This window comes from Podarcis bocagei, assembly GCF_964188305.1.
Source record: "Podarcis bocagei genome assembly, chromosome: 3".
Lineage (NCBI taxonomy): Eukaryota > Metazoa > Chordata > Lepidosauria > Squamata > Lacertidae > Podarcis > Podarcis bocagei.
This window is the reverse complement of record NC_138127.1, coordinates 43783677-43806830: the sequence shown is the minus strand read 5'-3', so window position 1 is coordinate 43806830 and position 23154 is coordinate 43783677. Positions and strand designations below refer to the sequence as shown.

Below are 23154 nucleotides of genomic sequence, written 5' to 3'. Positions count from 1 at the left end.
TGTGTCCTAACATACGCTTTGCTAGTTTTCCTATTTCCAATAATATCCATGTGTTTCACTGTGCATTCAACATAGAAACAGCAGAGAATATTTTCTAAACAACTTCTACAATGTGCTGTTTAGAAGCAACTCACTTTCATGTGATAGCGATTTGCTTTCTGAACTGTGAAAAATGGATTCCCACATTTTCTTTGAAATACTATATATACGCATGAGATGGCTGTATCAGACATGGCACACATTCTGTAAATAAAACAGCTGCTGTTAAGAGGGACTAATCAATTTTTAGCTGCTATCCAGAGCAGCAATGCTACTTCTTCAACATCAACCCAAGTGCAAAGCTTACAGAAAATGTGGATTTGCAATAACCATGCCAGTCTTGTAAGCCTCAGCAATGTTGCTTAGAGTGGGCTCACTCACTCAAACATCAGAGCTGAGAGAAGAGCTCCTCCAATTTCTCACCTGGCACAGAATCTCCTCTCTCTGGCTTTTCTAATGGCTCATTACCTTCCCTTTGTCTTTGGTAAATGGCTGATCTCCCAGGTGATTTCCTGAATACAGGAAGCTGGTTTGGACTACTGTATTTTAATATTTTGTTGAAAGCCGACCAGAGTGCCTGGGGAAACCCAGCCAGATGGGCGGGGCATAAATAATAAATTATTATTATTGTTCTAACACCTATCAGACCCAGTGGCTCTTGTCCCCCAAACCCATGACCCTGGCTGCTGGAGCCTGCTTAAGGACTGCCTCCAGTATTGGGACTGGTCCCCACTCCACAAGACCATCTTGAGCAGTTTATCTCACCCAATTCAGCAGAAGCCTGCTTCTGTTTTGGCTGCTCCTCTGGTGCCTTTCCCACCAGCGCTGGCTGCTGCTCCACATGCACACATGCTCTCAGCTTTTCCTGCATGTTCTCACACACCTCCAGTTTTTCCTGTTGCAACCCTTTTTCTGGCACCTCCACAGGCGCTGATTCAGCAGGCACCAAACTTCAATTCCTCCTTCTCTCTCTCTCCCACAGGAGAGGGGCAAAATCAATCAGAAGCTCCTTGGTTCTAGGCAGCCCATCGCTACTGACTGCATCCCTTTGTAGTCTAAGCCCCTGAGCTGCCAGTCCACACTCTGAATTGCTTTGGCCACCCAGTGCCAGATTATCAAATAGGCAGAGTAGGCACCAGCCTTTTTAGGGCCCCAAGACAGCAGATCAAAATAATATTGATTTGATCTTGAAAGAAAATTACAATCAAGCTTTCTAGTGTTAACCCACTAGAACACGTGCACGAGCCTCCCAACCCTGAGATTTCGACTGCCTAGGGTTTAATCTGCCACAGGGTTTAATGTGGCACTGTACCCACCCCTTCCATAGGGGTGCATAGGAGTCAACTCCTAGGGGACAAGGTCCCTTCTGCCCCCCTAAAATACTTGAGGCCCCCCTACATTGATGGGCATTGTCACTCAAATGGGGGGGGTGCTGTGTCATGTGATTGATTATGCAGGGGGGGGGTACCTGGCCCCCAATATTTAATGCAAGTTGTCACCTCTGTATTTGTGCCTCAAGGCCAGGCTCCTGGGTCATTCTTAACCCCTTGTAGCATCTCATCAGGCATGGCTCTCACCTCTCATGGAGTCACATTTTTCTCTCCAAATTTAAGGAGGCCTGTCATGTACTCTGCTTGCAATTGCTTCTTTTCATTGAACCACTGGTTCTACTGCTCCATCTGTCACTGGTTCTGCTGGAGCATCAACTTGGAACTGCTCCAGGAATGTTGCTGTTTCTCCCTCCATTTTGACTCAAGCACACCTTGCTCTTGAGCCCTTCCTCCGGGAAGCACACATCTTACTCCTGAAACCAGTGTTGCAAAATGATAGCATTCTCATAAGTTTTCAGCTGAAATCATTAAAGGGATTATACAGTTAATACACTGAGAGCCTCCTGAAACTACTAACGCATATGTAGAAGAAATTTGTATTTTTACATAGTAGACCTTTGCACAACAATATCAGTTAACCCATTTTTTTTTCTCTTTTCAGTTCAAAAAGAGACTGTTTACTTCCTTTCAGATTTAGATGTTGAAGTCAAAGACGTCACCGACTGTTACAATATTCACAGTTTCCTTCAGCCATTGTCCATGGAAGATATTTTGGAAAGGACGTGCAATGAATTTCCTATCGTTGTTGCGGTAATTGAAGGCTCTGTCAGAAATAAGCAATCGTATAGTATTTTGTGTCCTGGTAGAGAAATAGTCATTTACAAAAAGTGCCAGGCAACACGGATCTTAGCATCTGAGATCAAAGGCGATTCCTATAAAAGGCACTTTTTAATTCCTACCAGCTATAAAGGGAAGTTCAAAAGAAGACCACGGGAGTTTCCAACTGCCTATGACCTAGAAATAGCAAGGAGTGTGAAGGAGAAGCTTCATGTTGTAGCTACCAAAGCTTTTGAGTCACCTTATGAAGGGCTGTCTTCTGTTTCTATTGGAAACCAATTTTTAATTCCACAGTGCCAACTAAGTGAAGTTGTTGATCCGGGGAAGAAGAAAGTAGAGAATGCTTTGGCCTGTGAACAAATTCTATCACCAAAAGAAACTCACAAGAGTATACTTCTTCCAATGTGCATGGAAGGGGGCTTTGTTGAACTTGTCCATGATAAGAAGCAGTATGAACTTCTGGAGCTTTGCAAATATTTCCGTCTTCCATTTAAAGTCAAAGTCTCCTTAAGGGATCTTTCCATCCAAGAGGATATTTTGGCTGGTATACCATGTCTGCAGCTTGAAGAAAAAATAACAGATTCGTACTTGTTAATCAGCACTTTCAGCAATCCCACAGAAATCTGGGAAGCTCCTGTGCATCGTTTAAATATGTCTTTCCAGTTGCTGAGCAAACATGCAGAAGATATTGTGTGTTTCCCAACAAAGTCCATTGTGGAAGAGATTACGGAAGAACAATATTACATGATGAGAAAATATGGAAATCAGGCCACAAACCCACCTCCCAGACCTCCTAAAACCCATAAAGTTGAAGAGTCCAAGGCATATTTTCTCACTGTACCGACCCAAAGTGCTTGCAGTACACCAGGACCTAGAAAGGTAAGAAGAATGTTGTGTCTTTTACACATACATAGCTAGATATTGGGCATAAAACAGTAACCCAGTTCCAATAATAATAATAATAATTTTATTATTTATACCCCATTCATCTGGCTGGATTTCCCCAGCTACCCTGGGTGACTTACAGTATTACGTGGAACATCCAACAGTAGTCTATACTCCTTCATTCCTTGTTCCCTCCAGCCCAGCCTTACTCTCACAATCTGTAGCTAACCATTAGGTTTGACACAGAAAGAGGCTGATATTTTTGGACTGTTCACTTTTATGTCTAAAGCTCTATTTATTTCCATGACTAATATTTAAGGCTAATCTGCACTTCAGAAAAAATGAGGAGGAAGGCTAGGACATAACTCTTGCTTTTGATATGCTAGATTCCCAAAGACAGCATTAAATATAACACCAAATACATCATTGGCAGCCAGTGGTTCAGTGGTGAATTCTGAAGCACAGGAGCGCATTGTGACAGTCCCATAGTCAAAGAGGAATCTGTACCCATGCATCCAAGGAGAGTCCAAGAATGCAGGCAACTGTGTTAGTCAGTTATGCAATTCTGTGACAGTGTTTCCATTTAAACTGCTAATATATTTTACAAGGAAATAAGCATTTAGTTTTAAAAATATTTTTATTCCGTTTTCATAAAATGTACAGCACACAACCAACTCAGTAGCACTGGATACATTTTCTGATGTATTGTTACAAAGAAGAGTTTTGTCTCTCTCTTTATTTTTCTCCTTCTCTGAGCTTCATTCAGAAACTGTAGCTCTGTGAGACTTTCGATACCATCAGCCATGGTATCCTTCTAGAGCTGTCCAAGTTATGCCCATGTGGCACTTCTTTGGCGTGGTTCTGGTCCTTCTTGCGTGGTCATTTCCAGAGGGTGATGCTTGGGGAGTGCTCTTCAGCCTTGTGGAGCCTTCAATATGGGTTTCCTCAGGATTTCATATTATCTCTCATGCTGTTTAACATCTGCAGAAAACTGCTAAGTGGGGTCATCCAGAGTTTTGGATTACGTCATCAGCAATATGCTGATAGCATATTGTACAGCTCTACTTCTATTGCAAATGTGGCAGTGGTTGTGCTGAACCCTTGTCTTGCCTCAGTGATGGACTGGATGAGAGCCAATAAAATGAAGCTCGATCCTGATTCGACTAAGGAACTGTATAGTGACTGATTTTCTAGACCAGATGGATGAGAAGTTGCCTGCTCTTGATGGGGTTATACTCGCTCTGAATGAGCAGGTATTGCAGCTTGGGCATACTTCCAGATCCTTTGCTGTCAATTGAGGCTGAGGTGGTCTCAGTGGCATGGAGTGCCTTCCATTAGCTTTGGCTGGTGACCCAGATGCGCCCCTTGTCTGTACAGGAATAGCCTAACCTCTGTCGTCTATGCTCTGGTAGACTCCAGGTTATATTACATGTATGAACCAGCCTGGACCCTGCAATCATCAACTGAGGCCCTTCTTCATGTGCCTCCTCCATGAGAGATCTAGAAGGTGACACATGAGAATGGGCCTTTTATGTGGTTGCTCACCCCAAGGAGGCTTACCTGGCACCTTCATTAAATATCTTTAGGTGCCAGGCAAGAACATTCCTCTTATCACAGGCCTTTGGCTAATTTGCCAATTTATGGCCTTTTAAATTGAGATGGGGGTTATTGTTTGTTACTATGGTATGTATTTTTGTGCTGCAATCTGCCCTGTGATCTTTGGATGAAGTGTGGTATAGAAATCTATTAAATAAAATGAAATGAAATGAAATAAATATGGTTAAGGAAGGGTGCTGTGTTCACATGTAGTACCAAGCTATAGGTAAAACAAACCATGGCTCACAAGTCAACAACAAACCATAGCTTCAGCATGTAATTTGTTGGAAGAAGGCAAGCAATAGTTAATGCTATAATGTTCACAATGTTATACGTGAACCAGGTCTAAGGCTTTTTAATTTTTAAAAATAATAATAAGCACAGGATGGGGAGAATCTTCATAGGGAACTCTAAGCTTAATAGTAGCACAGGGAGAGGTTTTCATGGGAATGGAGATGGAGAGGGAAGGTTTAAACTTTCTTTCTCCATGTGCTGTAGATCATATAAAAATCAGGAAGGGTGTCCACAAACAAGCTATTAGATTTCGAAGAAGCCTGACATAGTTGTTAATGATACATTTAGTGTCACATCCAGTTTGACCCTTAGTACACAGAGTTTCTGACATCACAACCACCACTACCACCTTTAGAAATGGAAAGTCCCAATATAACTGTATCACGCAATTATTTTGAATAGGTAGATTCAGGCCCAAAATTCACAAAAGTAATGGCTTTGTGCCATTGTAAATGGTGGGTGAGTAGCTTAACAGGGTTAATTTGCAGAAATGTGAATGGAGTACTTCCATTTTACTTGTGTACAATGAAAAACAATAATCAAAACATTAATCTTTTATATTCAAATGAAGCTTGTCTCGACCCCATGGTATGATTTGCATGTGGTCTTTCAACAAAGATAAATCAGAACCGTAGCAGGAGTGCAATGTTTTCCTTGAGTGTAAATGAAGCAATTAAAGTTTGCTTTGACACAACAAAAGAGTTCACTGACAGTGACATTATTCTGAAATTCAACATGTTTACCAGCAGTGAAGCTGAGTGCTCCATAAATCCCCTCCTTACATATCTATTTGCTTTAGTATCTGTATATTCGGGGGGAGGCTCCTTTCAAAAACCATGCATCAATTTCATTAATATTTAAGTTTGTTTACATCCTCTCTCTAAAGCAAGAAATACAGTACATACTTCAGTGTTCATAGGCAACCTTCTATATTGCAATTAAAAAAACTGAACACATTGTTTCATCTCATTTTCAATGCCTATGAAGAAAATCTCCATGAGTCAGTAGCTACCCAGTGTCAATATAAACTCTTAATCCAGATGCCAGGAACAACCAAAACTTGGACTAGAAGTATCCTAGCCCATGCTTGAATGCTATTTGTGATGAGACACTTGAGGTCATAGAGGAGCAAAATTATATTTCTGGGGTTCAGTGTGAACCCCCTAAAATAAACGTGCAAATCAACAGCCCATAGGTTCTTCTGACATATCCTTGTTTTAAATAGGTCTGGGTTGTCTGCTCAATAGTCAGATTCTAGCCTTCCCTGTGTCATTTCCTAAACTTGCTGCAATCCTATGCTTGATTCCTTCTTTCCTTGGTTGCCTTCTGCCTGCATTCTGGGTAGGCATCTAAAGAGACCTGTGTGGCTGCATAGGGAACTTACAGATGAGCTGAGATTTAAGAACGGCATGTATGAGAAAGGGGAAATCACAAAGGAAGAGAAGCCAAGAGTAGTCAACAGGTGCAGGGCTCAGGTGGGCCACAGCTTAGAATCAGTTCAGCCTTGCAAGAGAGTTAAAAATAATAATAAAGGTTTCTTCAGCTATGTTCAAAGCAAGAGAAAAACAACTAAGTAGTAGGTTCTCTGCACAGAGAAGAAAGAGAAATGCTTTTGGGTGACAACTCCTACTTTGCCTCTGCTTCACCCAAAAGGAAAACAGTACCCATCCTGGTGATAACTGAATAAATGATGCAAAGAGGGAGCTGCAGTCCCAAATAGGAATAGAGGTGGTAAAGGAACACCTGGCTACTTTAAAGAATTCAAATCTCCAGGACCTGATGAGCTGCACCCAAGGGTACTAGAGGAGCTTGAGGATGTAATCTCAGAGCCTCTGTCTATAATCTTTGAGAATTCGGAGAACAAGTAAAGTCCAGCAGACTGGAGGTGGCAAATGCAGTCCCCATCTTCCAAAAGGGAAAAGAAGAAGGCCCAGGTAATTAGCAACCAGTCTTGACATAAATACCAGGAAAGGTCCTAGAACATGGAGATATAGGTGGCAGTAGGGTTGATGAGATGCAAACACACCAGCAGAACCAATCTGGTGCTCCCGCTCGTGTTTTTGCACCACAGTGACCTTGCCATCTCCTCCTCCCTCCCCCTCTACCTCTTATTAAGCAACAGTGATGCAACTGACCAGGGGTCAGGTGAGTGACGGCCTCTACCATGCCACCACCTACTGGTTTTTACTACTAATTTGTTTGGAAAGTGTATTCCCAGTTTCAATGAACATGAACCTAAAAGATAAAAACATTCCTTATCACCATGTTATATGATCTTTTCACATCTATCCACTGTCCCTGCAAACCCTTGTATCCTTTCATCATCACCCTTTCCGCCTTATAAGAAAAACTACAATAGCAAACCAACAGCTGAAAGGCAGTCTTCTCTTAACAGATGTGATGGCTTCCAGAGTACCATTCCATCATCCCCCTGAATTGTGAGAGTTCCAAAGAATTCAGCAGAGCCATATTATCTTTCTTTCTCTCCCCCCCCCCCTTTTAATCTTAAAAGAGATTGGGTTGTCAATGGGTTTATACAGAGGTGTCACAACTCTGCGCAGCAAAGGGCGCATTATTCTTACTTTAAAGCACACATCTAACATCTATTAGCCAAAGCGAGAGTTTAACTTGCACACAGAAGAAAGAAAAGATTCCCCTATGAGTTATTTTGAGAAGCTAAGTGGGAATTAAGTGGCGCCTCTGCCTTATGGCAACTGTCTTCACAGAGCTGAATCTGACTTTAAATGAGTCTATAGAAACTGCTAAAATCACAGCTGGTATGTGAAATAAGGCTGAACAAAATGTGAGTGCCAGTCTGCGACAAAGCAATGCCACTAAGATGCTAATAAAAAGCTCCCATTGAAATAATTACTCCATGATTTTTACATACAAACGACGTGACAAAGTGTAACTCCACTAGCTGGAGCACATGGAGTTTTGTTTGTTCATACTAAGTGTCCCTGTTGAAGCTACCAGGGGAAATGACTACAGCTGTTATTGTCTGATGAAGGTAGTAAAAACAGTAACAGTATTGTGCAGTTATCTACAAAATAGGGCATTGAAAGTGGATTGGAGGAACAAGGATTCAAAACATTGAATGTACTGGTGCTTTATTTCAATTTGTCCACACTATATTTCATATTAAAGGAAAACAGTCATGCATGTCCTGGATTTCAATGCTTCTAGCTTTAAACATACACTGTAAGTGTGAGATAAGGAAGACCAAAATTGTTGAACTGCTGGTATGGTTGCTGTGCTATTGTTATGGGGTTTCCTATCAAATTTCTGTGAACACAACTATCATATTGTGGGTATGCCTTAACTTGCAAGACCTGCCCAGAGTTGTGGGCTTGATAAAGACATGTTATAAGCTCAAAATATTCAGGTGATATTTTTATGGTTGTTAGTTTATGGGATTATTTTGAAATGGAGGAGGGACTAAGGGGTGCATGCCCCTCTTTTCAGTTATGATCACCTAATATCTGGGACATTTGAATGGTATGGCTAAAAATCCTCATCATCCAATCCAGTAAAATTGTTTCCCATTAAGCCAGTTTTTGTTTTTTTAATGTTGATGGTTCTTACTATTTTGTTATGAATCATGTAGCATTTACAGTTTTAATTTAGAGTCACACAAACTGTTAATCAGTTCTGGGCCAGAAGGCCAGAGTTGAATGGCCTTTCAATGTGTACATTCATAGATACTCCATTTAAAACCAGCCTCTCTGTGTCTGAGCAGTCAATGAAGCAACTATCTCTGAAGTCAGATCCAACTGTAATGAGTCCTTGGATTGAGAGCGAAGTTAGTTAATGTCAAATCCATGATGAATTAAGGTTTTTCACTTATGACTCTACAAAAGAATACCACTTGCACATTATTTGTCAATAACTTAACACCTTGATATTTTCTTTTGTCACAAATTTCTGGGTTCCATTCTTAATAGGTTTGAATACAGTCTTTCTTTTCCACTGCTCATTTTTCTAGAGATGATGAAGTGGCACATTTTACAGTGAGAGCAGATGGCCTAAAATAGAAGATATTTCTGAATTCTGAAGAGCAGGGATGGGCAGATCAATTGCTACCTAAGCCATGTAATGTGAATATATTCATTCATAAGGCCCTTCCATCCTTCTTCCACATTAATCTCTGATTCCCCCCCCAACAAAAAAAATGCAATTTTTCATTTATTTAAGTTCTACTTTTATATTGCCTATCCAACAGCATGTCAAATTCAAAAACATCATGCAATGTTTGCCAACAAAATAATAAAATGATTGTTCCTAACAATATAAAACTTTTAAAACAGTATTTTGAAAAAAATACAGTGAAACCTTAGTTTTTGAAGGTAATCCGTTCCGGAAGACCATTCGACTTCTGAAACGTTCAAAAACTGAAAACTCAATAGCCGACAGCTAGGCCTCAGGATCTTGCACTCAGCGGAAGCTGTGTGGCATGTTTGACTTCCTAGGTTCGAAAACCGAAACATTTACTTCCGGGTTTAAGGCATTCAAAAACCAAAAAGTTCATCAATGTAGGGGCCAGGCAAGCCTCTCTGGGGAAGCCATACATACAACATTAAATATAGAAAACAACAACAACAAGAAAAACAGAATACCCACAGCAGCAGCATTTAACCAGAATGATGTTTTTAAGGGGTAGTTATCTCAAGCCCATCAATTCTGCAAAGAGCAGTCTTGAATGAGCAAAGATGTCAGATGAGAGAAGCTACAGGTACCCAGGTGCTATCCTAGTGCCCATCATTTGCCCTTCACAGTGTATGCACAACACACCTCAGCTGCTGTCCGGAGCTTGGACAGCTCAACCCTGCTATTCTGTTACAAAGAGAACTGCAGAATGGAACGGAACTGAGCGGCAGTTATTATTTATTTATTTAAAAATGTTGATGCCGTCCTTCGATTCCACAATAGTTTACAATAGAAGACAATTCAGTGAACCATAAAATAAACAAGGCAACTTTTTTTATGCCCACATCTGGAGTGAGATGAAATGAAGGGTGCTGTTTGATAAACCTGACCTATCCATCTCTTTATTCTTAGTCTTTAGTGCTCCTTTATTTTAAAGCTAACTCCTTTATTTTAAAGCTATAATAGGGTTGCTATGTCTTGGAGAACAAAACAGAGGGCAGCCCAAGCTGGGAAAAGAGGTGCACAGGTGTGCGGGGCTGCCACTGTGCCCACACACCTCTTTCTCTGGTTCAGGATGGCAATGACCATGGCATGCAGAGCAGCCTGAGGCCAAGCTGCTGCCAGCCCAAGCAGAGGTGGGACTCCAGCTCCTACCTGTTCTCTGCTGCGACAGCCTTCCTCCACTGCAGCACCTCCACTTCTGGGGCACAGCACCCTCCTGAACATGCACATGCCCCCCAAAACCACCTAGCCCCCCAAAAAAAAACCCAAACCTGGACATTTCCTTTAAAATATTAAAATCTGGCTGGATGGGCATGTTGGCCCCCCCAAAAAGTGGACATGTCTGGGTTTGGCCAGATGTATGGCAACCCTAAGTTAGGTATAAGTAAAGGTTGGCCTACTTGTTCTTCCACAGTCCTCATTTAATTCTCCTTTGTTCTGACACTGGCATAGGTAGACAATCGCCCCCACCCCCAAGCAAAACTCCACAACTAACTGTAGTAGATAGAGTGAGTGTTGTGCCTAAGTGTTATAGTGTACACTTACTACTTCTTCCTCAGGAGCTCTCTTCTTAGTATTTTTGATATTTTTCAATAGTACACTCTTGTATCCCTTCCGGGCATCCTTTTAATTTAACTATTCAAATTAACTCCTGGCTGTCAAATGTCTCGAGACTCACAGCTACATCAGTTAACATTATCTAAATGTTCATTTAAGCCTGTTTTAGTCACATTTGTTCTGTTATCAACTCTTTTTTACATCTGTTATTAATTCCCTACAGGAAACTCTCGGCTCTTTGATTTCACACTGGCAATTCTCTTACACCCAGCATCCTGGCAGCTAGAGCCTATCATGCCTCTGCTTCATTTGAAAAAGGGAACTGCAAAACTATTTAATGCCAATTTCTGGGCTATATTTAGTATCGGGGACATGTTCTGATGGGCTACCCTTAATGTAAAATAGGTGGAGAATATTGCCCTAAGAAAGGGCTGTTTAAGAGTTGGAATTAGAAAATGTCTGCCAACTGCAATGGAAAATGGACTTTGGAGAAAGATTCTTTATATCAGATGGCTTCCTTGTTTGTGATATCTATTGGCTGATAACATTGCTCATGTCTGCTGCTGGCCAGCTTATTTTTCTGATTTCTTTTGTCAGGCAGTGCTGCTGGTTAACAGCCCAGAGTGGATGATGAAGGTTTCCTCCATGAGAGTTAATGGTTACAAAATAGCTGGATCGCTCCTGAGTGCTTTGAATGGGAGAGGCTAACAGAATTTGAACATAGATAATTTGACAGTTGACACACTTTCCTCCTGAGCTATATGTGCGTGAAGAAGCAGGTGTTTGGGAACAGAGCCCATGAGACTGGGTGGGGGGGGTGGAGAGGGTGAGAGCTGAAGGCACCTGGGTTTGGAGGAGCGAGTTTCTCTCTCTGCTGATCTGATGTGGGACAGTGGCCCTGCTGCCTGGCAGGAATATGCATGCTGTCAATTCACCTCCACCTATGCTCTGCTTGCATATTAGTAAAGAAACAAAACATTACAAGAACACTGTTAAGTCTCCGGTGCTCTCTCCTCTAAAGGATACCCAAATTAGCACTGCCACTGGACGTTGGGGAAGTCCGGAGTATGTAAATATATTGTTGTAGACTTTTCAGGATCCACTGCTAAAAAAACCCTGTGCCTGTTAATTGTGTAGATTTGATGGCACATTGCCTCTATTTTCAGAATGCAGATATCAGGGAACTATATGACTTCCAAATGGCATGAAAATTATTGCCTTGCTAGCTTATAGGAAAATCCCAGGGCCTCTTTTCAAGCAGTGAAATACTGCCTGGCACAGAAGTCCGAAGATCCTCTTTGAAACAGCAGGGGATTGTACAGATGTATAAATTGTAGTTTGGATGTTCCTTTAAAACTAGATATAAAAGACTCCACTACAGCCCACCTTTTGGATAAAAGACTCTGCCTGTCAGAAATGCACAAGGGAGGTATTTAAAACAAAGAGGAATATATGTGTCCTAGTACTGGAAAGGAATTGTGCATTCAACAGGGGAAAATGACTGAACTAGTACAAGTAAGTATAACAGCAAAGAGCAAAGGGGAAAGATGTGTTATCTTGCTTCCTTTCAGGTAAAAAGAGAAATCTTTATGACTTATTTGTTGTGTCAGAAAATAATCTGTGCTGGGTTGTGACATGATGATGAACCAGGGGCGGGGGGAGAGAACATACATAGATGGCGTCACACCTTTTGTGTGTATGTTATGTTTTGTATAATGAAATCTTGTGAAAAGAAAAAGCTGTGCACCATTCATTTCAACTATGGCTGGTGAGAAAAGCCATTTTGGTGGTTCAATGTAGAAGGGCTTTATTAACCATGAGAAGAAGGGGGTAACACTGCCCAGAACCTGTGAATATAAATGCCAATATACCCAAACAAGATGTGATCACAGCTGTATTACTGGTCACAGTGGGGTTGGAGACTGAGTACATTGAGTATATACCTGAAAGACTTCATACACTCAAAGCAACAGTGGCCTCATGCATACATAATGGGAAACCATTGTTTACAAGGCACCTTACTAACCCTAGCTCTTGTGTCTGCTACTCCTTACGTCTTCTCTTCTGGCGTTGCTATGAAGATACCAGACACTTCCATTTTGTTTCAGTTTATCTGAACCCTTTATTTTGAAGTTGGCTAGTTTTCACTAACTTTGGCCAGGTTTGGATATTGCAACTGTGGGTTTGGAGTGAGGATAACTTCAATAGATGTAATAAGGACTTGGCAAGTAGCCAAAACTAAGGTTCCAACTCGTTCTCATTCCACTATGAAAGCCAGCACGCCTAGAGAAAGGACTTTCTATCACAGGCTTGGTTATTAAAGAGACAGGCCACATTCACTACAGCAACAACCTGTGGTTAGTCTAACACAGTGTTTCCCAACCTTTTTTGGGCAAAGGCACACTTGTTTCATGAAAAAAATCTCGAGGCACACCACCATTACAGCCCCGTGACGTCAGCGCGCAGCGTCACGCCGGGAGGGACATGAATTGCTAGCAAATTACATAATCACCTCCTTGAGGGCTGGCTCATCTTCTCCGAAGGCAGAACCCCATTAATTAACAGCACAGACTCACACCATAGCCAAGACGAGGGGGGAAAACCTCAGTCATGCACAGTCATGCACATGTGGGGGCTAAATGAGGACGAAGACCGGGCAGAGAGCAGGGTTCAAATCACCCCACCTGGCCAGGACAATCCCTGGGTGCTCCCTTGGGCCACTCGCCTGACCCACCTCGCAGGGCTGTTGTTGCGAGGATAACACGGGGAGAACCACGCGCGCCCCCGGGAGCTCCTTGGAGGAGAAAGTGGGCGATGAATGCAATGCACGAAATATATGAGAGGCGACCAGGTTTTGCAGGTGAGGGGCCCCCGCCAGCCTCCGCTTCCAACACCCGGCGCAACGACGCCGAAGTTTCCCCCCGGGCTCGGCTCGGGGAGCAGCGCTGCTCCCCCCCGGCTCCCCTTCGCCCTCCCGGCTCTCTCTGCCGCCCACTGGGGACCCCCCTCACCTGCCAAGTCCGGAGCGCCGGTGGAAGTTGCATGCATGCATGCAGGGCGCCGCGTTGCCATTGCACTGCACTGCACTCCATGCAACGCCTGCACACATGCATTGCCTTGCACGCCCGCCAAGGGGTCTCCTCACGGTCCGATGCGTCCCCTCCGGCGCGGATGCAGCATTGCAAAAATAAAAAACCCCTGACGCAGCCCTACCTGGGGGGCAGCCTCCGCCGCTCCGCCTCCGCGGGGATCCCTGGGCTCCATCCTGCCGCCCGATCTCCGCGGGGGCGCAGGCAGGCTGCGCGGGGTCTGCGCGGAAGAGCCCCTGCCCGCCTGGCCGCCGCCGCCGTGCTCATTCCATGGCCGGGAGAAGAGCGCTTCAAACAAAACGCCCGGCCCGCCAGGCCACGCTGGGAAACGTAGTTTGCGCACCCCGCGTGGGCGCGGAGCCCAAGGGCAAGGGGACTACGGATCCCGGCAGCCCCCGCGCCGGGGACGGAGGGGGAGAGGCCGGGTGCAGGGATGGAGGGACGGGTGGGCAAGCAAGTGAGTGAGTGGCAGCCGCCAAGCCTTGGCCGAGAGCCAGGAAGGGCCTCCCCGGAGGAGGAGGAGGAGGGAGGCGCAGAGCGGGAGGGAGGGAGGGAACCCCAGGGGTCATCTAGTGACGGCACCCCAATCGAAAATTTGACTTTTATAAAAAAAAATCTTTCGAATTTTTTAATTTTTCCCGCGGCACACCAGGCAACATCTCGCGGCACACTAGTGTGCCGCGGAACAGTGGTTGGGAAACACTGGTCTAACATAACATAAAGCTCCCAAATTCCTTGGAATTATGTGGCAGCTGATCTCTGTATCATACCACCTTCAGTGTTCTGAAATCTGCCTCCAGTCTGAGAGAGTTTAAGTGCTATGTCTCTCTGATCAGCTTTTTCCCCACCTTCCTATTCATGATTTGATTTGAATTTTATTTTTTAATTTAGAAAAGCAAATAGTAATTTCTTTCTGGCTTTGTAGTTTTACAAACTCAATCATCAAAATCTTCCATTAACATATTTATCACATCTATATTCCGGGAGAATGATGAAGGCTTTTCTAGAATTAAATTGATAAAATGTATATTGTTGCTAGTGACTTTTACTGCAACTTTCCTTTTCCTTCTGTAGAACCTGCTTTGGAGACTATTCTTCTCAAACTTTGTATACATATAGAGTTTGTTTAGTAAAAAAATAAAAACCTGGACTGTGCTGCCCAAAGCTAAATTTCCTTTATAGGAAGAATAAAATGGAAAGTAAATGCAAGCCCGCATGGAAGTGTAAATGGCTGTAAAAAAATCAGGATGCAGAATTTCACTGACACTATTAAAGCTTCCTTAGGGTATCCTCGGAGGCAGGCTTGCTCCACTCCACCCATTTTCTGTTTCTTCTTCACTCTCTCCTATCCTCATGCCCTGCCATCCTTCCCTTGTTGTTATGCCTACTACCTTTCTCTTCCTGTCTCTTTGTACCAAGGCAGTCCAACACATGACCCAAGAGCCACATGCAGCCCTCAAGGCCTTTTTGGCAGCCCTTGGCAACATTTGACACCACCCCCCTCTGCAGCCCTCACACTGCCTTCCCAAAGCCTAAGTGAGACCCTGGACGTTGGGAAGGAGGCCTGAGGGCTCCAATGGGGTCACCTAAGTGCCACAAAGCATAGCCTAATGCAGCTAGCACCTGTGGCATCATCTTCATTTTCTTTTCTATTTGTTGCTTTAGGTTGTCTTTAAAAAATAAAAATAAAGACAGAGAGGCAAACATGTGAGAGAAGGAGAAAGACAGAGAGATTGAAACTAAAAAAAGGAGAGAAAGTGGGTTACAGGTTAAAGCTGAAAGTGGATGCTGGGTTTGAAAAGGTTGATCTGACACCACCCAGGGAGTGCTTGTGACTTTGGACATTAAGATGTAAGCTTTATTTTTGAGTCTGGGGACATAGGCATTCTGTGATCATTTGATAGCCATGTTTTGTATGGACTGAGCCTATTTCCCTCCCTGTGAGTATCACAGGCAAGGAATATTGATGAAATTACTAATGGCTTTATGAGAACTGGCCCTTTCTTTTTGTGCCTCTGTAACTGTTGGGGAGTGAACACAATGCTAGAGTAATCTTACAATCTGTTGCTTTTGATGCTGCTGTGTGCTATTGAGGGGTTATATAAAGTGAAATCATCTGAGGTCTACAACATTCTTGGATTATGCAGAGAGGGATGTGTGTGTGTTTATAGTTCTCATTCTAAAAAGTAACAATAATTTCCACTTAATGATTTTAATGGACCAGCTGGAATTAATATGTTGCTTAGCAAGGCATGGAAAGGATTTGGCAGGAGGAAATTCAGAGACTAAGAAATGGAGAGGAAAAAATGCTAACACTGTATGTATGTATTATTATATAGGCATTAGGAGAAATGTCTGACCTGATTAGTTCCAGTTTCTCATCTCATAGGCCTCTGCTTACAGAGGCTGCCTGAAGGATTTACATATTTGCAGTATCACAACATAGTATTGCTTTGAATTTGGGGTTAGAGTCTTGACTCGGTTGGCCACAATGCAATACAGAACTAAGCATGCTTAACTTTGTTTTGGATTGTATCCATTGCAAATCAGTGTAACAGCCGAAGAAAGTGATGCTGATCATATGCACTCAATTTTATACTTCAGTAGGGCTGTGTATTTGGATTTGGCCAAGATTAAAAATAAGGATATTTCACATTCATATCTGAAATTTAAATCATGCATTTGGCTTAGGTAGCATCTCTCTCTCTCTCTCTCTCTCTCTCTCTCTCTCTCTCTCTCTCTCACACACACACACACACACACACACACACCATTTCAGCTAAATTTAATCATGATTGAGACTAAGGGCGGATCTACACTCATGGTTTATAATGTTAAAGAAGGATTAAGGAAGGATTTTCATAACTTAACAGACACATTAATACAGTGGTACCTCAGGTTAAGTACTTAATGCGTTCCAGAGGTCCGTACTTAACCTGAAACTGTTCTTAACCTGAAGCACCACTTTAGCTAATGGGGCCTCCTGCTGCTGCCGCGCCGCCGGAGCACGATTTCTGTTCTTATCCTGAAGCAAAGTACTTAACCCGAGGTAATATTTCTGGGTTAGTGGAGTCTGTAACCTGAAGCGTATGTAACCTGAGGTACCACTGTAATGCAGTATTAAAATGTAACACCAGAGGTTGCTACAGAGGACACTGAAATAGGGAAACTGTGTTGTTACTGACAAAACAAGGTAGGAACATTTTTTATTTATCATTATGCCCTGTGACGTTTTAGAGCGATATATCTAATATCGTTCTAAGAACGTTTAAAAGGTCTGTGTAGATCCAGCCTAAGTCTTACTGAGATATGGGGATGAGGGGAAAATTCTGTTTGGTTGAAAAATTAATGCAAACCTACCTAATTTGCACATTCCCAAACAATAAGTGAATCATGTTGCTGTCACATGGAGGGTGGATGCTCCACATGCTCCAGAGGCTAGACCCCAAATGAACAGATTCAAGTTACAAGAAAGGAGATTCTGACGAAACACCAGGAATAATTTTCTGATAGTAAGAGTGTTTGACAGTGCAACAGACTCCCTTAGGAGGTGTGGACTCTTCTTCCTTGAAAGTGTTTAAGCAGAGGTTGGATGGCTATTTGTCATGTATACTTTAGTTGAGATTCCTGCATTGGAGGGGGTTGGATTAGATGACCCTCGGGGTCCCTCCCAACGTCTATGATTCTGTGATTCTATATTCAGACCAGTTTCTTTGAGAGACTATTGGCCTTACTTGAAGACTGAGATGCTTCCAGGGGCCGGGGGGGGGGGACTTTGGCTGGATGTAACATCATCTAAAAGGAGAATAGGCCAAAGTGGGACTGTGCATGGTTGAGTTTTGATTGGGCTGGACCTGGATAGAGATCATTGACTTTCTCTATGAGCTGAATCCCAAAGCTATGGCTTGTCAGGTGAGGCTTCCCTGCAAACCTAAGAATGTCTGTTAGAGTGTTGCATGCAAGCAGACCTCGTCTTCACACAAATGGCAACCTTGTTAAATGGTTCATTTGAACACATATGTTTGTTTGGTTGGTTGGTTGGTTGGCTGCTTGTTTGCTCTACGGGTCAGTAAACAATTAAAGGGTGGTTTTCACTGGGGAAATGGTGTCCAGGAAAGGGGTTAAACTTTCACTCCTCCAGTACTATGTTCTTCATCAGCTTCCCACCCAATGCTCTTACTTACATACTGGCCCAAATATAAGCCGCGCCTGAATATAAGCTGCACCTTTAAAATTCAAGAGGGGGAAAAGAAAAAAAGACAATACATGGTGGCGACCAAATATTCCAAGAAAAAAATTGCAGCCCTAGAGGACCCGCTCAGTGCACAGGGAAATGATGGGGGCTGCCAAAAGCACCCTGACACTCCCCCAGAGCGCCAGCCCTACACGGTGCAGGTGGGGGAGGTTTGCGTAGGGCAGTGGTGGCGGCGGCCCACCCAGGCACCCACAACCCACCACTGGCTGCCCCTCCATGCCGGGTGGGCACCCTATATGCTCCCTAACAGCAGTGGGGCTGGCTGAGCATAAAGAGACATTCTGCAGGGGGGGCAGCCCATTTCATACTGCACCAGGCAGGGCCCCCCCCACTCTAGTAACATAGTAACACTGGCGGGGCAGGCAGAGGGGGATCGCATGGTGGCAGTGGCGCAGCAGCCCCCGCCAGCACTTGCTGTCCCACTGCCCACCGTTCCAAGCACCGGGTGGGCACCCCCCCCCAAATGACAATGGAGGTGCACAGTGGGAAGTGTGAGGCACTGGCACCGGCAGCTGCCTGCCAGCCACCCACCAGCCCTGTTCACCAGGGCTCCAGCAGGAGTTAAAGAGCTAAGGGAGGGTTAACTGTTTGTCTGTTTCAGCAGTGATATCAGGCTTTTTGTAAGGTCGCAAATATTAGCCACACTTTAACTTTTCACAGTCAGAATTTGGAAGAAGTGCGGCTTATATTCGGGCCAATACAGTACTCAGATTTAAAGCAATGGGAAATACACAGTCACAAGTATCTGAGTGCCTGCTGTAAACTGATTCAGAAGGAGCGTAAAAGGCCTGCAGCTACATTAGCCCTGCTAGATGCTGTTGGACTACAATGCCCAGCAGCCCCAGCCAACATGACCAAATGTCAGGGATGGTGGGAATTGTAGTTCAGCATCTGCTAAGTCATGTGTTAACCACATTTGGCATGCATTCTCATAATCCAGGGGTAGCAAATCTTTTTTGGCCCAGTGGGCAGATTTTTATCTCATCCTATCCCTGTGCACCAACTTTGAAAGGTGGCGTTGTCATCATTATTATTATTATTATTATTATTATTATTATTATTATTATTTATTAAATTTCTATACTGCCCTTCGAGGATCACAGGACAGTTTACAATATACAAACACAAAAATATATCACGTAATAGCAAACAAATGTTGGAATCACATTTCATTATTTCATTCTTTCCTGTTGGCTCCCCTGCTGTCCCCCCACCCAATGTTACATACAAGGTATCAGAATAAAGCTTTGTTGTTGTTTTTTAGAATGGAAATTATTACAGAGTTTTGAAACACGGAAAAAGGAAATAAGAGCAAATAATACTTCCAGTGTAATGATATGGAAAGGGGGAAATGAATGGGCATCTCATGTGAGTAACAGTTTGTGAAACTTCCCACAGGAGAAATGTCCAATTCCTCTACTCACTTTTGCTTTCTGTTTGGGGTCTTCACACTGTAAAAAGGTAAAGGGACCCCTGACCCTTAAGTCCAGTCACGAACGACTCTGGGGTTGCGGCGCTCATCTCGCTCTATAGGCCGAGGGAGCCGGCATTTGTCCGCAGACAGCTTCTGGGTCATGTTGCCAACATGACTAAGCTGCTTCTGGCGAACCAGAGCCGCGCACAGAAACACCGTTTACCTTCCCGCCAGAATGGTACCTATTTATCTACTTGCACATTGACGTGCTTTCAAACTGCTAGGTTGGCAGGAGCAGGGACCAAGCAACAGGAGCTCACCCCACCACAGGGATTCGAACCACTGACCTTCTGATCGGCAAGCCCTAGGCACAGTGGTTTAGACCAAAGCTGTTAACACTTGTGCTATCAATGGTGGAACTTCCTAGCAATAATGTGATCTGGCTTATGAAGGGCAATGATGAGTGTAGCTCTGCTATATTTCAGCTCTCAAGTGTATGCTTTAAAAAAGTGCTTTCTCTCACACACAAAGCCTAGTCTCTCAGCTGCTTATTTTTATAAGATTTCCATAAGGATAGTGCATATATTACACAGTGAAATCAAGCAGAATATTCAGTGATTTCTAAGAATTAAGTGTTTTGATGTTTCTAGATTAAAAATTACAAACAGTGTAGTTCAACTATATATCTTTTCAATTGGACTAATCAGTGCCAGAAGGGTGGAAATGAAAACGGTAGAGCATTTATATAAATTTAATGCTTTTACACTTAACATAATATTGTTTTTAAAAAATTGCTACAGCCAGCTCTTCCTTTTGCTTCCCACCACCCTTTTCTTTTTAGAGTTTCATGTTAGAACCTATGATCCATATAACTCAGGGCCAAACTAAATGTGTAGCTCAGCACTTAAATGAAGTGTGTGTGTGTGTGTGTGTGTGTGTGTGTGTGTGTGTGTTACATAATATATACATAATATCTGGATCAAGATCTTGCAATTCACTTGTGGTTTTGCAAACAACTTGTCCATGAAACCACAACATGGTTTAAAATAAATTCCAGGTCACCACAGCTGAAGGTGGCAAAGGAGCAGGCTGGTTGCTCCTTCCTAGAACATCAGGAAGAAGAAGAAGAAGAAGAAGAAGAAGAAGAAGAAGAAGAAGAAGAAGAAGAAGAAGAAGAAGAGGAGGAGTTTGGATTTGATATCCCGCCTTTCACTCCCTTTAAGGAGCCTCAAAGCGGCTAACATTCTCCTTTCTCTTCCTCCCCCACAACAAACACTCTGTGAGGTGAGTGGGGCTGAGAGACTTCAGAGAAGTGTGACTAGCCCAAGGTCACCCAGCAGCTGCATGTGGAGGAGCGGAGACCTTTCAGTGGTGGAACAGACTCCCAGAAGAGGTGATGGACTCTCCTTCCTTGGAGACTTTTAAGCAGAGGTTGGATGGCCACCTGTCATGTACGATCTAGTTGGGATTCCTGCGTTGTAAGGGGTTGGACTAGATGATCCTCAGGATCCCTTTCAATTCTTCAGTTTTATGATTCTATATGATTCTATTTCCTATGCTGCTATTATCTTTTACCAGTGCTGTGCTTAGAAGTATAGTGTGGTTAATGTGCGAAACATAGATACAATGTTAACTAATATGGAGCTGGAATGTGCCCTTAGTACAGCAGGTGACACTATAATGGATAGAAACAGGCATTTCTGTTGAAGATACCCAAGTGATGCTTGCATTAAAATGAAGTGAGCCAGACATTTGATTATCTTAGCCAGTTAATCAGGGCCATTTCTCTTTATAAGTACAGCAAGGAAGAGAGCTTACAAAAACGTAAAACATGGTGCAGTTAAGTACCAGTCAGCCAGAAAAATGTGTAATAAAAAGTGTAAAACATGCTTCTGATTATCAGAGGAAACATACTCAAGAAGCTTGAGTGGTCCTACTTACCATTTGCTCCGTGTGTTAGAAGAAGCAAAAGATATGCAACGTTAGATAGAAAAAGCCTCTGAACAGAGAGCTTGTTAAGTTTATTTTCTTGTACCTGTGCTATTAGAGACCTAAAAAGAATTCATAGTAACTTTATAGTTATCCATCAGTTTGCCGTGGTTGACAAGAAAGGAAGGAAAGTTTGTGCTCTCCTAAATTCTCAATACTGTATGCCAACAGATATTGTCAACTGAGTTTGCAGCATAAGATCACTTAACCCTCTAATAATAATAATAATAATAATAATAATAATAATAGCATTATTTATACCCCACTCATCTATTACTAGCATGAGAAGAAATAAGGCCTACTGGTGGGGATTAACTTCCATGTAAAAGTTCCAGAGCAGCCGTTATGTAGGGTATAGTATAGAGTGCTTCTCCAAAAACATGAAACATTTTTTTTCTATCTCCTTTTTATAATTTCCTAACTATTTGTTGGTTTGAAGTTTAGTGCTGCCCTCCTCTTTTAGTCATTCTTTCACAAAGGAGGAAGAAACAGTCTTTTGGTAATAGGAGCACCATCCTATAGGGAATAATTTGGAAAACGACAAAAGCTGCACACATGGAGCTCCAATTCATACACAACCAAGTTTCCTCTTCCTCATCTATGAGAAGAACGCATAGGGACACTGCATTTCTCTAATCACATTATCTGTGTGTTGCTTATGGCATGGGTCTTCCAAAGCAGACATGGAGTTGCCCTCTCCTATAGCAATGAATTTTATTCAAATACAGGCTTTCTTTGTGGGCATCTCCATGTACACCCAACTTGGACAAACTTGGATTAAGTATCCCTTTGCTAATCAGCTACTTTCCTTTTGATCATGTAATGTTTAAAATCCCTTTGATAACCACAGGGTAATATTCAGTTTCTCTGTGATATGCAGAACAGTTTCTTTGGAACAAGAAATGGACAGTTTTATATAACATCAAAACGAGCTCTGAAAAGTTTCATGTTAGGCAGAGAGCTAGAATAGAGAATTTGCGGAAAGAAACTAATGACTATTTCTAGTACTTTTACAATCATGTTTGTGCACTATTGGAAATGCCATTCTTAATTCTGAATAAGGAATATATTATTCCTAAAGGAGTAATATTTTCTAGTAATAAGTAAACACAAATGCATTTGTTTACTTGTAACTAGAAGATATTACTCCTTCAGGAATAATATATTCCCAATATATTTGTTCTATGTCCTTTATAGGTATATTAAAATTGGGCATAATCAGAAAAAAATGGAAAAAGTTGAATGAATGATGAGCTACTTTTTATGTGAGGGGGGAAAATGTGAAGTTGATAAAATAATCAGCAACACATCCAGTGGAACAGTGTTGAATAATTTCACCTTATTTTTGCAGTGTTTTGAACAATCAAAATTTGAAAATATATCCAAAACTCAGCTGGATTGGTTTCTGCTGGGACCACAAACTAAAGTCATCAAGATGAGAAATCTTGAATCTAGTATTGTTCTGTGAAATATGGAAAAGTGCAGCAAAAGAAGTTTAGCTGAAAGGTTTATCTGAAACTATTATACTTCTTCATTTTAGTGATTCCTTGTACAAGGGAAAAAATGATCTAGTTTTATTGAGCTTGTTGCTTGCTCTATCAATTTTTTCTTATCAGAGGCCAGATCCCAGCCAGCAATATAAATACTTTAAAATGGTATCCCAGAGAAACACTGGAGGCGCATTCACCACATCATAAACTTCTCTTTCTATGTGGTGTG

At 42.6% G+C, this 23154-nt stretch overlaps 1 protein-coding gene and 1 long non-coding RNA gene across 6 annotated transcripts in view; one reads left to right on the top strand and one right to left on the bottom strand.

The window, feature by feature from the left end:
• THEMIS (thymocyte selection associated) overlaps positions 1 to 23154 on the top strand; it is a 68317-nt gene that overhangs the window by 27167 nt on the left and 17996 nt on the right. Inside the window, exon 4 of the mRNA XM_081187684.1 lies at positions 2032 to 3086. Within this exon, the coding sequence (XP_081043810.1) occupies positions 2032 to 3086 (1055 nt within the window). The remainder of the gene's footprint in view (positions 1 to 2031; positions 3087 to 23154) is intronic.
• LOC308583647 overlaps positions 1 to 23154 on the bottom strand; it is a 70313-nt gene that overhangs the window by 43167 nt on the left and 3992 nt on the right. The gene's annotated exons all lie outside the window — the stretch shown is intronic.